At 41.9% G+C, this 14,554-nt stretch overlaps 1 protein-coding gene across 3 annotated transcripts in view; it reads right to left on the reverse strand.

Annotated features, from left to right (window-relative positions):
- Positions 1 to 14,554, reverse strand: part of ACSL1 (acyl-CoA synthetase long chain family member 1) — a 92,066-nt gene that overhangs the window by 23,465 nt on the left and 54,047 nt on the right. For 2 of the 3 annotated variants that reach the window (XM_077279590.1, XM_077279591.1), the window contains exons 4-11: positions 13,245 to 13,309; positions 12,633 to 12,734; positions 12,272 to 12,371; positions 11,863 to 12,041; positions 10,899 to 10,931; positions 9,887 to 9,938; positions 9,277 to 9,350; positions 413 to 490 (exon numbers count right to left, since the gene is read on the reverse strand). In XM_077279590.1, the coding sequence (XP_077135705.1) occupies positions 413 to 490; positions 9,277 to 9,350; positions 9,887 to 9,938; positions 10,899 to 10,931; positions 11,863 to 12,041; positions 12,272 to 12,371; positions 12,633 to 12,734; positions 13,245 to 13,309 (683 nt within the window). Of the gene's footprint in view, positions 1 to 275; positions 354 to 412; positions 491 to 9,276; positions 9,351 to 9,886; positions 9,939 to 10,898; positions 10,932 to 11,862; positions 12,042 to 12,271; positions 12,372 to 12,632; positions 12,735 to 13,244; positions 13,310 to 14,554 lie in introns of all 3 variants that reach the window. The other variant, XM_077279589.1, reaches the window with a different exon arrangement.

Genomic DNA, 14,554 nt, shown 5'->3' on the forward strand with positions numbered 1-14,554 from the left:
ACAGATACTTTGGGTCACCAACCTGTGTAGGTTACGGTGGATAAGTGGAGAATTTATGAAAGGGCATTGGGCATTTTATAACTTCCTTAAAAAAAATTAAAAAAAAAAACATAAAAAAAAAAAACAACAACCTTTAATGGTTGTATTACAAGTGTTGAAATAAGCTGGTCGATAGGTGCACCTTTCATAAACTCACATGTAATGGAAGCTACTTACTACCTACCTCCCATGTCTAGTCTATGGGCACATCCACAAGAGACTACAAGTGATCTTACCTGTACCAGTCTTTCAAACATGTGTGCCAGAGGTAAATAGGAAACATGTATATCACTGGCGGTCAGTGTAAGCAAGCTCTGGAAAATATGACAAAAAGTACTGAGCATATAAAACATATACCAGGCCTCATGCCTACCTCCACAACTCTCTCAAACATATGCGCCAGCGGCAAGAAAGAGATTAGAACATCCTGAGTAGAAGGAAACGCCAACTCCTGGACACCAGAAGGAAGAGATCAGCAAAGATTTTTTTTTTTCCCCTCAAATTAAAGTACAGTAATCAAGTCAGATGGTTAGTAAGAGGATGTAACGATTTGCATGCACAATTCCCATAGAGAAAAAAAAAAAAAAGAGCAGTTTTGCAGCATCTCACTACATTATCTACAGAAAAAAGGAGAAGGTGTTTTGAGATTTACAAAAAAAATAAAGAAACACGCATCCGCACTGCTTGTCTGTATAACCCACCAACAGTGAATTACTGCCGATCCAGCACCCTAAAGGTTGCAACGGCTGTGTATATCCTCCACACCTGATTTGTAGGGGTGCCGCATCCAGAAAATACGTACAGAGTCCAATGAAAAAATAGAAAAAAGTAGGAGCGCACTTACCCTGGTGGGGTTAACATCACTTTATTTGGACTTTCTAAAAGGCGAACAGCAGGGAGGGATGAAATCAGCTACGGACAACGGCCGTTTCGTGCTCCACGGCACTTCAACGGGTCCAGACGCTGAATGGATCAAGGGAGTGTTTTATAGACCCACCTGAGTCACAAACTCCTCCCCACCAATACTCAAAACATAAACATAGTTACATTTAAAAACAACGGGTGAAATTTAAAAGCATACTCTGAACATAAATCAAGACAGGATTAGACATTCAAGGCCAACAATGAATATATTACAAAAAACCCGACATATCGACTTTTTCATTCAGACCAGATGGCCCTGCTGCGTCTGCGCGCAGAATCCATCTAGCCTCCCTACGTAGTAGAAGGCGGCACAAATCGCCTCCTCCCTCCGGTAGAGAGACCTGCTCCAAACCAGCGAACCTCAATACCTGGGTATTGCCCGCATGGTGAGTGCGGATATGATCTATTAATCTCGGGGCCCCCTTGCCTGTTCTAACGGAATTGAAATGCTCCCTAATGCGGACAAATAGGGGGCGGACCGTTTTGCCAATGTAAAAATTCCTGCATGGGCAAAAAAGAATGTGGACAACGTGAGTGGTCCTGCAGGATATAAAATCTCGCACTACATGTTGTATGTGACCCACTCTAACTCCATTTCCTGTAAAATGGTACCTACAGAAGTTGCAGCCCCCTATTTCCTGTAAAATGGTACCTACAGAAGTTGCAGCCCCCACATTTGAAGTTTCCTTTGGGAATGCTATCTGTGAGCCAATTATTTCTATTTGTCACGAAACGGTTGCGGACTATACTATCCCTGATGTTTCTACTATGACGACTGGCAAACAGGGGTCCCCTATCCACTATTTCTTTTAAATCATTATCTTGTCGCAAAATCTGCCAATTCTTACGGATGACTGCTCTGATGTGATTGTCAAGCGGGCCGAATTTAAAACTGAACACAAACTTTTTCTCATGTTTTTTCTGGGGGGTGGTGGAAATGTCTGTAGGCAGTGCTTAAAACGGAGGGGGGATACCCCCGTTTCTTAAATCAACCAGATCCACTGACTACTGCGCAAACCCCATTGGGTCACTGTTAATTCTTTTTACCCTAAGAAATTGACTATACGGTAGAGATCGTTTCATATATGACGGATGAGCACTGTTACAATGTAATAATGAATTGGATGCAGAAGGTTTTCGATATACTTCTGTGGAGATACCCTCCTCATTAAGGAAGGAACATCTCGCAAAAGGGGACGCAGCAGCCAGGCATTAAGGCAATTGTCGGATGAGAGAACATATTTAAAACTAAAGGGGGATCCCACTACAAAATTTAAGAATCTTTTGCGTTCTCTATTAAGACATTATGTGGATAAAAGGGTGTTCTCTTCTAAACAGGCTAAGAAGCTATTACCAGAATTCCCGAGACGACCACATTGGTATCACATACCTAAATTGCATAAGTCAGTAGTGGCCCCCCCTGGCCGTCCCATTGTGTCGGGGGTGGGCTCTCTGACTGAGCCGCTCTCTTCTTATATCGACTGGCTGCTGCGTCCCCTTTTGCGAGATGTTCCTTCGTACATCAAGGATACGGGAGATTTTTTGAAAATATTAAAAGATTTTGAATGGCACGAATCATATGCTTTGACTTCGATTGATATCGAAAGTCTGTATACAAGAATCCCACAAAAATTGGGGGTGGACACGATTAGACGTATTTTGGAGAATACACCCACCGGACAGGACACTGTGGCGTTCATCTGTGAGGACTCTCTTTCATCTTAAAGCATAATGCTTTCCAATTCGATGGCCAGTGGTACCTGCAGACGGTGGGTACCGCGATGGGTACCCCCGTCGCATGTACCCTGGCCAACCTCTTTCTTGCCAGGTTTGAGGAGGAATACATTTATTCCTCAAATAACCCTTTTCTTCGGCATGTCAAGCTTTATGCTAGATATGTCGATGACATGTTCATGGTGTGGGATGGGCACCAGGATACAGTCACAGAATTTGTGAGGTACCTGGGGACATCCAACACCATGAACATGGGGTTTACGTCACAATTTGGAGGAGCCAGTTTGTTTTTTTTGGATGTTAAATTGCAAATTAATGAGAAGGGTATCTCCACAGAAGTATATCGAAAACCTTCTGCATCCAATTCATTATTATAATAGGGCTCATCCGTCATATATGAAACGATCTCTACCGTATAGTCAATTTCTTAGGGTAAAAAGAATTAACAGAGACCCAATGGGGTTTGCGCAGTAGTCAGTGGATCTGGTTGATTTAAGAAACGGGGATATCCCCCCTCCGTTTTAAGCACTGCCTATGACAGGGCGGTTGCTACAGACATTTCCACCACCCCCCAGAAAAAACATGAGAAAAAGTTTGTGTTCAGTTTTAAATTCGGCCCGCTTGACAATCACATCAGAGCAGTCATCCGTAAGAATTGGCAGATTTTGCGACAAGATAATGATTTAAAAGAAATAGTGGATAGGGGACCCCTGTTTGCCAGTCGTCGTAGTAGAAACATCAGGGACAGTATAGTCCGCAACCGTTTCGTGACAAATAGAAATAATTGGCTCACAGATAGCATTCCCAAAGGAAACTTCAAATGCGGGGGCTGCAACTTCTCTAGGTACCATTTTACAGGAAATAGAGTTAGAGTGGGTCACATACAACATGTAGTGCGAGATTTTATACCTTGCAGGAGCACTCACGTTGTCTACATTCTTTTTTGCCCATGCAGGAATTTTTACATTGGCAAAACGGTCCGCCCCCTATTTGTCCGCATTAGGGAGCATTTCAATTCCGTTAGAACAGGCAAGGGGGCCCCGAGATTAATAGATCATATCCGCACTCACCATGCGGGCAATACCCAGGTATTGAGGTTCGCTGGTTTGGAGCAGGTCTCTCTACCGGAGGGAGGAGGCGATTTGTGCCGCCTTCTACTACGTAGGGAGGCTAGATGGATTCTGCGCGCAGACGCAGCAGGGCCATCTGGTCTGAATGAAAAAGTCGATATGTCAGGTTTTTTGTAATATATTCATTGTTGGCCTTGAATGTCTAATCCTGTCTTGATTTATGTTCACAGAGTATGCTTTTAAATTTCACCCGTTGTTTTTAAATGTAACTATGTTTATGTTTTGAGTATTGGTGGGGAGGAGTTTGTGACTCAGGTGGGTCTATAAAACACTCCCTTGATCCATTCAGCGTCTGGACCCGTTGAAGTGCCGTGGAGCACGAAACGGCCGTTGTCCGTAGCTGATTTCATCCCTCCCTGCTGTTGGCCTTTTAGAATGTCCAAATAAAGTGATGTTAACCCCCCCAGGGTAAGTGCGCTCCTACTTTTTTCTGTTTTGAGATTTACACCAAATGGAATCAAGGCATTTAAAAGGAATCTGTCACCCCATTTTTCGCCTATAAGCTAAGGCCACCGCCATCAGGGGCTTTTCTACAGCATTCTGTAATGCTGCAGATAAGCCCCCAATGTATCCTGAAAGATAAGAAAAAGAGGTTAGATTATACTCACCAAGGGGCGGTCCGGGGCCTCCCATCTTCATAGGATGACGCCCTCTTCTGGTCTTCACGCCGCGGCTCCTGTGCAAGTGTACTTTGTCTGCCCTGTTGAGGGCAGAGCATAGTACTGCAGTGCACAGGCGCCGGGTTTATTTGACCTTGCCTGGTGCCTGCGCACTGCAGTACTTTGCTCTGCCCTTAACAGGGTAGACAAAGTACGCCTGCACAGGAGCCACGGCGTGAAGACCAGAAGAGGACGTCCTCGTATGAAGATGGGAGGCGTCGGACCCGAACCGCCACGCCCATCAGACCGGACTGCACCGGGACCGCCCCTGGGCGAGTATAATATAACTTGTTTTTCTTATCCTTCACGTTACATCGGGGGCTTATCTACAGCATTACAGAATGCTGTAGATAAGCCCCCGATGGCCACAGCTTATAGGCAAAAAATGGGGTGACAGATTCCCTTTCAGACAGCACCCACTTACATTTCCTAGAAGTCTATCGGGAAACTATTGGCGCTCATACACTTCGTGATAAACCATCACACATTTTGTTTTACAGTAGTCAGCTTATTAATAAGCCCTTTCGGAACATTATTAGGTGCAATATGTAATCTGATGACTATTATACTGCTGATAACTGCCATTTCCCTCAGCTTTCTAAATGATCTGAAAGGGCACTGGTGAGTTATTGGCCTCCTGATTCACAGCCTGCATGTTACCATCAGTTTCCAGCATTATTGTATTCATTCATTTAATCCTAGTTGCAAGCATGCTTGTTTAAAAGGGAATCTGTCAATAAGATCAATACCCCCAAGCCATTTACAGCAGGAGAAAAAGTATTGAAAACGTCAGTTTTCCAAGTAAATATTTCTAGATGTGCAATGGACATGAAATTCTCACCACATATTGGTAACAACCCAAAAACCTCACATGCACATAATTTAGAGCCTGGATCTCCATAAATTAAGTTGGGAAATGAGAAATGACAGGGAAAAGTATTTAACAGACGAAGAGGTGAAAAAAAAAAAAAAAAAAGAAAAGAAAATCATGACACCAGCTTAACCCCTTAGTGACGGAGCCAAATTTTTGAAATCTGACCAGTGTCACTTTATGTGGTAATAACTCTGCAACGCTTCAACAAATCCCAGTGATTTTGAGTCTGTTTTTTCATGACACATTATACTTTATGATAATGGTAAATCTAGGTCAATATGTTTTGTGTTTATTTATAAAAAGTATCCAAAATTTTAGTAAAATGTTAAAAAATTTGCACTTTTCTAAATTTGAATGATTATCTCTTTAACCCAGATGGTCACACCACAGCGAACCATTAATAAATAACATTTCCCACGTGTCGGCTTTATATCAGCACCATTTGTAAAATGTTATTTTGTTTTGTTAGCATTTTAGGAGGTTTAAAAATGTAGCAGCAATTTTTCATATTTTCAAGGAAATTTACTCAATTTCTTTTTTTAAGGACTTATCCATGTTTGAAGTGACTTTAGGGGTCCTATATATTAGAAAAACCCCAAACGTGATACCATTTTAAAAACAGCACCCCTGACATATTGAAAACTGCAGTCAGTTAGTTTGTTAACCATTCAGGTGCTTTACAGGAATTAATGCAAAGTGGCATGACAAATGAAAATGTGTATTTTTACCACCTAAATGCCTCTAACTCCTGAACAGATTACTACAGCCGTCAGACTCTAAGGTCGCTATTTGGTCATGAACTGACACGGGAAACATCAGGACCACACAATCATGATCTGAGGGCACCAATTTGGATAAAGAGGAAGCCCTCACACTGTTAACCATTTATAATGATGTAGTCACTACTGACAGCAGCATCTAACGGGTTAAACAGATTTGGAAGGTGCAAATACTGATCATGGCTGATACAGCAAGTTGTAAGCTATAGTGCACAACCGACAGATGCTGGATTGTCACCTGTATGGGGAGGCTATTCTCTTATATCTCAGGTGGTTAAAGATATCAGAAACTAGAAAGCAATCCTGACACTTAGTGAAAAATAATATCAGATGGTTCAAGAGATGGCCTGTAAAAGTTTTATTACCAAGGTGCCACACAAGAAACATCTCATGATGAGAAAAAAAACAAAAACAAAAAAAAACAGAACAGTGAGCTGTCTCAATATTGCCGCAATCTTATACTGATAGCATTGGTTATAGAAGCATTTCTCAACTACTTAAAGTTCCAGTGAGAACTGTTGGGGCCATAACCCAGAAGTTGAAAGAATACCAGGCAGTACAGTGGCTCAGTGGTTAGCACTGCAGTCTTGCAGCGCTGGGGTCCTGGATTCAAATCTCACCAAGGACAACATCTGCAAGGAGTTTGTATGTTCTCCTCTTGTTTGTGTGGGTTTCCTCCATGTTCTCCGGTTTCCTTCCACATTCCAAAGACATACTGATAGGGATTCTAGATTGTGAGCCCCAGTGGGGACAGTGCCAATAACGTTTGTAAAGCGCTGCGGAATTAATGGCGCTATATAAGAGAGTAAAATAAATAAATAAGCCATTTCACCATAAACTGGCCAAGACCAGAACACCTGTGGAGAGCTACAGAAAGATCGATAGAATCTGCAGGTACAAGTTTTTCAAAGGAAAAAAAAAATAAAAAAAATTAAATAAGTAATACACGCTCGCCATGCAAGACTCCATTGCTGCACTAAAATTATGTTCATGAAAGTTTAACATTTATTCAACATTTAGACAAGTCTATGAGATACTGGCATAATAATATAGTCTGGTCAAAGGAGACCAAAATGTAACTATTTGGATGGCATAACACACACCATTGTGTGGAGGCCAAGAGGCAGTGCATATCACCCCAAAAACACCATACCAACAGTGAAGTTTGGAGGTGGGGGCATGATTGTGTGGGGCTACATTTCAGCATAGGGCACTGGCAAACTTTATATGATTGATGGAAGGATGAATGGACAAATGTACCGATAAACTCTTGATAAAAATTTACAGCCATCTAGAAGGGTGGACATTTCAGCATGACAATGATCACAGACAAGGAAACGCTCAATTGGTTTCAGAGGGAAAAAAAAAACAAAAAAAAAAACACACAGCTAGAATGGCCCAGCCAGCCAATCACCTGACCTGAATAGAAAATTTAAAGGAAGGAACTAAAGCTCAGAGAATTCATAGACGCTGCCCACAAAAGTCAGGATTTGAAGAGTGGAAGAATGAGCCCAAAAAAAAAAATACAAAAAAAAACCCCTAGTAATGGTGTGACACCTTGTAATGCATGAGACTAGTTTCTCCATACACGAGGAGTCTTGAAGTCGTCATGCAAGAGTGTTCAATACTTTTTCCCTGAGTAATTTCTCATTATTACACATAACGTAATTTATGGACATCATGATTTGATTGCCTTTCTTGTGTGGATTGGATGGGTTGTTATAGACATCTGGTGAGAATTTCATGTCAATAGCACCTTTAGAAACATGTATACTGAGGAAATTGGTAAAGTATTCAGTACAAATTTCACTTGCTGTATATGGTGTATATGGGCATGCAGGTCATAGAAAGCTGAATAAAATGATACCTTGATATGTGCAATCTGAGGTCTTTGGCTAGGTTCACATTTGTGTTTGAGTCTATCGTTTTGTACACAACCGCACACATGGCAAACGCATGATAACGCTGCGTTTTTTACCCGCATCATCTTACACATGACTGATTAAAAAAAATAAAACACATTTGCATGCATTTGCGTTTATGTGCGTGCGTTTGTTCTGAAAAAATGTTTCAAGGAGAAATTACTTGACACAAGCCGTGGCTCATGGGATTTCTGTATGTAGACCCTTGTGCGAATGCATGTCTTTGCATTCCTATGCGTTCCCATAGACTAATGCGTTGTTTTGACGCACTCCTTCTGCAAGCGTCCGCATGCATATGGTGGTGGAAATTTGATGCCAAAAAAGTTCTAACATGGGGCACCAGCCGCACACCGTGAAAATCCGCATGTGTAAGCAAATGCGGGCGAACGCATGCACCTGCATCTACAATGTTAAAGATAGGAAATCAAGACGCATGCGGATGAATGCATCAGAAACGCTGCGGACAACTGCAAATGTGAAACCAGCCTTATTCCACTGAATTATTTTATTTTTTATTATGTAAATGAGCTGTTCAGATCTATGGTCTGGACACTAGTCTGCATGAGAATCTGCCTCCAGAGATTTTAAGTGAAATGAGGCTTTACCAGTGTGAGATCTATAGATCCGGAGAGCAGACTGTCAGTCACTACATGTCTCACACTGGTAACTGACTGATTTAAAATAATCTCTGGAGGCAGATTCTCAGGGAGATGTGTCCGGCCAATAGACCAGAACAGCTCAGACATATACATTTGCTTAGGAAGGCTAATCCCACTGACAAATTCCCTTTAAAGCAGATTTTAAGATATTTACTCAGGTCTGATGGTCAATATTATGAGCCCTACAACCATACGCTTGTAGAGAGAATCAGTCATTCCTTCCTAATAGGTCAAGTCTCTGCACTATAATACGGTAATTGTTCATTTCCATCACTGCTCAGTAGGACAATCCTGAAATTTCCAAAAGAGCTTCTGCAGTATATCTGTGCGACTGTGCCCAAATCAGAAGGTGAAGGTGGTAATTCCCTTTGGCTGCACTATACGGAAATATCCCTTTATAGCAGATTCAGTTCAGGTGCATGCAAAATTGGAAACCACGTTAGTAAAGAAATAGTAGGCACACATATAAGGCGATGCCAAATATAATGTTGTAAAAAGCTGGGTGGCGATACATTGACAGATCACATGCTGAACAGAAAAGCCCCGGAACAATTACCTCTGTGACTTTAAGAAAGGCAGCACTGTTGCTGACTATATTCTTGTGAGTAAGCATTGCACCTTTTGGGTTTCCTATTGGGAGAATTAAAAAAAAAAAAAAAAAACACATGTATACAGACTTGTAAACAAGTCACTTAAAGCAAATGAACAATCTTACAAGTAGTATGCCCCACATTTATTCTGAACACGTCATTGTAACGCGTGGCCCCATTCTACACATCCCAGATAATATTGCACTCGGCTAACCACTAGGACCTCAGCTCCTGGCTCTGCTCGGTTTCTCACTCGTTAGAGTAGAGCAGCAGTTTGCATGCCGGAGCTGCTCTTCCTAACGACATTTGCCCACTGTCTTTTGTGGTGGACTGAAGATCTGAATTTAGGTTTATAAACATCTTGATGTTCATAAAATGTTCAGACTTTTGAACATCAAGTTTCTAAATATGTGAAGAGGGTAACAGTAGTAAAAGGACCACTCGCCAGTTTATACAATACAAGTCTTATCTAAATAAAGCTCCAGATTTCACCTAAAAACCCACACAATACACTTGTTATAGTTTAACAGCGAGCAAAATTTAGAGGATTTTCACTACTGAAATGAATATAGTCACCTGTTGTCCCGCTTGTGAAGCAGACTACTGCCAGGTCTTCTGGCTTTGGTGGCTGAAAGGTATGGAAATACATTTAAAAATAACAGATCCCAAACAAAAAAATTTTGTTACCACCACCTATTACTATCACTCCAGTGCCGGTGTCCTTACAGTACCCCGCTACCTCCCTGGTCAGTCATTGCTGCAAATCATTCATGTGCAGATACCATCTTTGCTGGTGAAATAACGAGACTAGTGATGAGCGAATATACCCGTTGCTTGGGGGTCTCCGAGGATTTGTTAGTGTTCTGAGATTTTGTCTTTGTTGAATCAGCTGCTTGATTTACAGCTACTAGCCAGCCTGAGTACATGTGGGGGTTGCTAGGGAATCCCCACATGTATGCAAGCTGTCTATCAGCTGTAAATCATGCAGCTGCGGCAAGGAAAACTAAATCTCCGAACACTAAAATACTCGGGAAAACCAGAGCAACGAGTATATTCGCTCAGCACTAAATAAGACTATTTGTGGTCTACAGATGCACTGGTGCAATAGGACTGTGGTATTTAACCAATGAATATGGGTCATTTTGTTGTTAGGTTAACATGGCTATTAAAGGAGATGTTAAGTTACAGATTCCTCTTAAAATAATTTATATCTCAGGATTTTCTTTGGAACCCAATAAATGTTTTTAAACTACAACTAAGGCCACTATTGCCTGTCCGGCTTCTCGCGAGTGTTCTATCCATGCTGTTAAGTAGGCAGAACACGTAACAAGTAGAATTTAACAAGAAATTAACACGTTTTCTCATGCTGTTCATTTTAAGAGTAGCATGATAAACTTCCACTAGGTTTGTTTTTTTGCATGAGAATAATCCATGTAACACTTAAAAAAAATAAAAAAATAAATCAAGATGGACATTCTAACCAATTTATGGTGTGAAAACTGTTCAGCTTTTCAGTTTCAAGCAAAAAAAAAAAAAAAAATCAATAAGTCTCCTGAAATCCCACACCTATGAATGCACCTCAACTCACCTTTGGTCTCTCGTGATGATTCTTTCCTTCTTCCTGGAATAGAGAAAAGAAAAAAAAAAGAAAACAAACATTAACACTACATTAAAAGGAAGAAAAACCTACAGAACATTAAAACACTGTAAATGTCCTATGCTAGACAAAAAAATCCAAATTACTTAATCCCCATACAACTAGGTCAAGATTTAAAAGGGCTTGTCCACTACTAGGACAACCCATTCTTAAACTAAACATTCGGCCCCGATAAATTCAAACCTATACTCTCCTCCCATGTCGGCGCCATTCCCACGGTTTCAGCGCTTGCTCTCCCTGGGGCTGTGATGCGGTGTTGTGACTCGTGACGCCGGCGCCCAATCAGCGCTAGTCACTGTCTGCGCCTTCGGACAAACTGATCATGAAGAGGAAGTCCGGGATCAGCTGCAGCCCTGGCTTCCTCTTCGTGTTCAGGTTGTCCGAAGGCGCAGACAGTGACTAGCGCTGATTGGGCGCCGGCGTCACGAGTCACAACACCGCATCACGGCCCCGGGGAGAGCGAATGCCAACACCGCAGTAAAGGCGCAGGCATGGGAGGAGAGTATAGGCTTTATTATTTCATTGGGGCTGAACATTTAGTCTAGTAGTGGACAACCCTTTTAAGTAATAGGAGAGTAGAATAGGGAAGGAAAAACACATTTAAACCATTCCATCCTAAGGCTTTAAAAGCTTCTGTGCAGCCAGTGATCCAAAGCATCATGTTTTTAAGGTGCTTTAGAGTAAGGATCAATGATGGCTAAAAAAAAGGCATATTAACAGAATAAGCAGGTTAAGGAGCCACTCCGCTTTAACTAGTTGCCCACTTATGATGAGCGAGAAAGCAGGTGCGGTGTCACAAGCGCAGCCATCATTGTGATCGCAGAGCGCCATCAGCGTGCGCCTATTATCAAAAGCAAAACTCCATGAATAGAAATAAGCGTTAATCATGACTGACCTCCATGTCTCTCAGGCCAACAATCTCAACCCCACACTTCTTGCCTCTCTCCACAAGATCCTCATCAAAGGGATCCATAAGCACAACTGTACGAAGGCTGGAGGTTTCTCCATTTTCTACACTCGCCAGTAGTAATTTAGCTTTTTCAGTGTTGTCGCAGAACACCACAGAGATCTCCGCTAAAGAATAAAGTAAAAAAGGTGACTATTAAAACAAGTTCACCATTGTCTCATAGAACAACAATGTTGGCTTTACATTTCTACAAAAACCACAGCGATGGCGCAGTTCCCCAAATATGCAATCAAAAGGAAATAAGCAACATGAACTACAAGAACAGCAGTCACAATAGTAAAATTCATAAATGCTACTGATCTACAGGTAACAAAGCTGACAAGCCAGAAATGAGTACCTTTGTTTATAATATAGGTAATGGCTTCAGCGCCGAGGGTGTCGTAGAGCGGCACGGCCACCATGGAGTAGGTGTAGCAGCACAGTTCTGCGATTATCCACTGTAAACAGAGGGTTCATACAATGTCGTCACATTAGTCTCAACAATGGCAAGAAATTACTTGTAAGACCTTTTATTACGACATCGGTAAGAAACACATTGCACCCTGTATTCAACAATCGCTTATTATACATCAGTGTTTAAATAAAGGGACATATTTATACATAAATATTAGGATGGATGCAAGTATAAACCAGATCTATTCATTCCAATATCCAGCGCTGGGTTCTCAGTAACAATCAGTAGAGTGGGAACATCTTACCTCTGGTCTGTTTTGTGCAAAAATGCCAATGAACTGTTCAGAACTTGGTTTACATCCCCTGTTCAGCAAGGCAGATCCCAGATACTCTGCTTTGTCAGATACCTTTACAGGAGAAGGGAAAAAAAAAATTTAGCATATTTGCCTTCATTTCATGCATGTGACTGATCACATGACCTGAAAAATCCTTCAGCAAAACAGGACCTGCAGCATCTGTACAAATTTTGTGATGTATAGGTCCTGGTGGCTTTTGCTCCTGCCCTGCACCGATCTGGCTGATCAGTGTCGGCAGGAGAAGAGAGCAGATCTCTCAGTGATGGGGAAGGACTATCTGCATTCGTTCGAGTTGAGTGTAGGAAGCTGCCTCCAGACTAAGCACAATTTTTAGCAAGATTTTTCTTCTTGCCAAAAAAGTGTCTTGCCACACATGCATGTACTGTACTTGAGCTATATTTGTCATTCTGTTAACTCTTTAGCCAAAGTGTACCCGTAAAATATAGTGTGCATGAAGAAAGTTGAGAGGAATAGCCCTCAACCAACAGCTCCCTGAAGCGTATTGGCAAAAGAATTGTGTATAAGCGGTATTATACAACCATTTGTCTCAGTCATGGTTACCTCTTGATAGGATATCCACTGATAAGGCTGATTAGGCTTCCTATGCCCCAAGCAAGGTCCGTTATCTAGAAAAGATAATGAAAGTCATATTGCAAAGAGGCTTCAAAATTGAAAAAAAAAAAAAAAAAAAAAAAAAAAAAACACACCACAGGATATGGAAATACATTGCTACAATTGGCTTCAGCAAAACAAAGAAGACGACAAATGCAGAAAAGAACAGTATGAAGAGAGTAGGTGGAGGGTAAGTGGTACATGAGGGGAAAAAAAATAAATAAATAAATAAGTGTTCCCATGTGAGACCATTACGGAACAGATCAGTTCTCCCACATAAAAGTCAGGCGGTCATCTGACATTTTGAATTCCATACAATAAAACCAGGTTTTGTATAAGCAATCATGAGTTATTAATCGTAGAGGAGAGTTCTTCCATCACCACCTCCTTTACTTAGGTAAAACAGAAGGAGATTGTTGGAATAGTATCTTTCTTCCAAAGCAGGGGAATGCATGCTTGTCACAACTGTTGTTGGGTATCCCAGGACCAGGGGCTCCTTCCCTGTCCCTAACCCTAGGGGCACCCTAGCTTGTCCTGTTCCCTGGATTACTTCTGATGGTGAAGATACCAGGGCCACATGCCTTGATTTTGCTCCTGAATCGGCCCTCCATCTGTACACCTCCCCCACCCAGGGAGGAGGGGAGTAGTAGTGTACCTTAATACAGCCACCAGACTAACAAGTTAATACGAACAGGGGTAAAGAAAAAAAAAAATCATATAAATATACCTCACAAACAGGTGTACACCAGGGAGTGGAGGATGGGGGGGGGGGGGGGGGGAAGCCAAGTTGGAGAAGGAGGTTAGTAGAACACTGAAACCCTCTCAGTCTCTGATAAATCCAAACGCCTTCTCAAACAACCACCATAAACCACCATCTCCAACCGTGCAGCTAAAGCTTCTCTGGTAATGAGTGCTACCCAGGGCCCAGGATATACAGGAGAGGGGAGTGTCCGACAGTGATCAACTGAGAGCCTGAGGCCGTGTGCACACGTTGTGGATTTTGATGCATTTCCGCAGCGTTTTTGGACGTGCAGAATTGCATCAAATCCACAGTGTAGTACAGTAACAATGATAGTCCATGGGAATTTGAGAATTGCGGTGCACATGCTGTGGAAAAATCCGTGCGGATTCACTGCTTTTTTTTCTGCAGCATGTCAATTCTTTGTGCGAAAACGCAGCGTTTCTGCACCTATTGACTATACATTGAGTAAGGCAAATTCGCACATCAAAAAAGGCATGAACATCCGCAAATCAATCAG

The sequence above is a fragment of the Ranitomeya variabilis genome, chromosome 1 (assembly GCF_051348905.1).
Source record: "Ranitomeya variabilis isolate aRanVar5 chromosome 1, aRanVar5.hap1, whole genome shotgun sequence".
NCBI lineage: Eukaryota > Metazoa > Chordata > Amphibia > Anura > Dendrobatidae > Ranitomeya > Ranitomeya variabilis.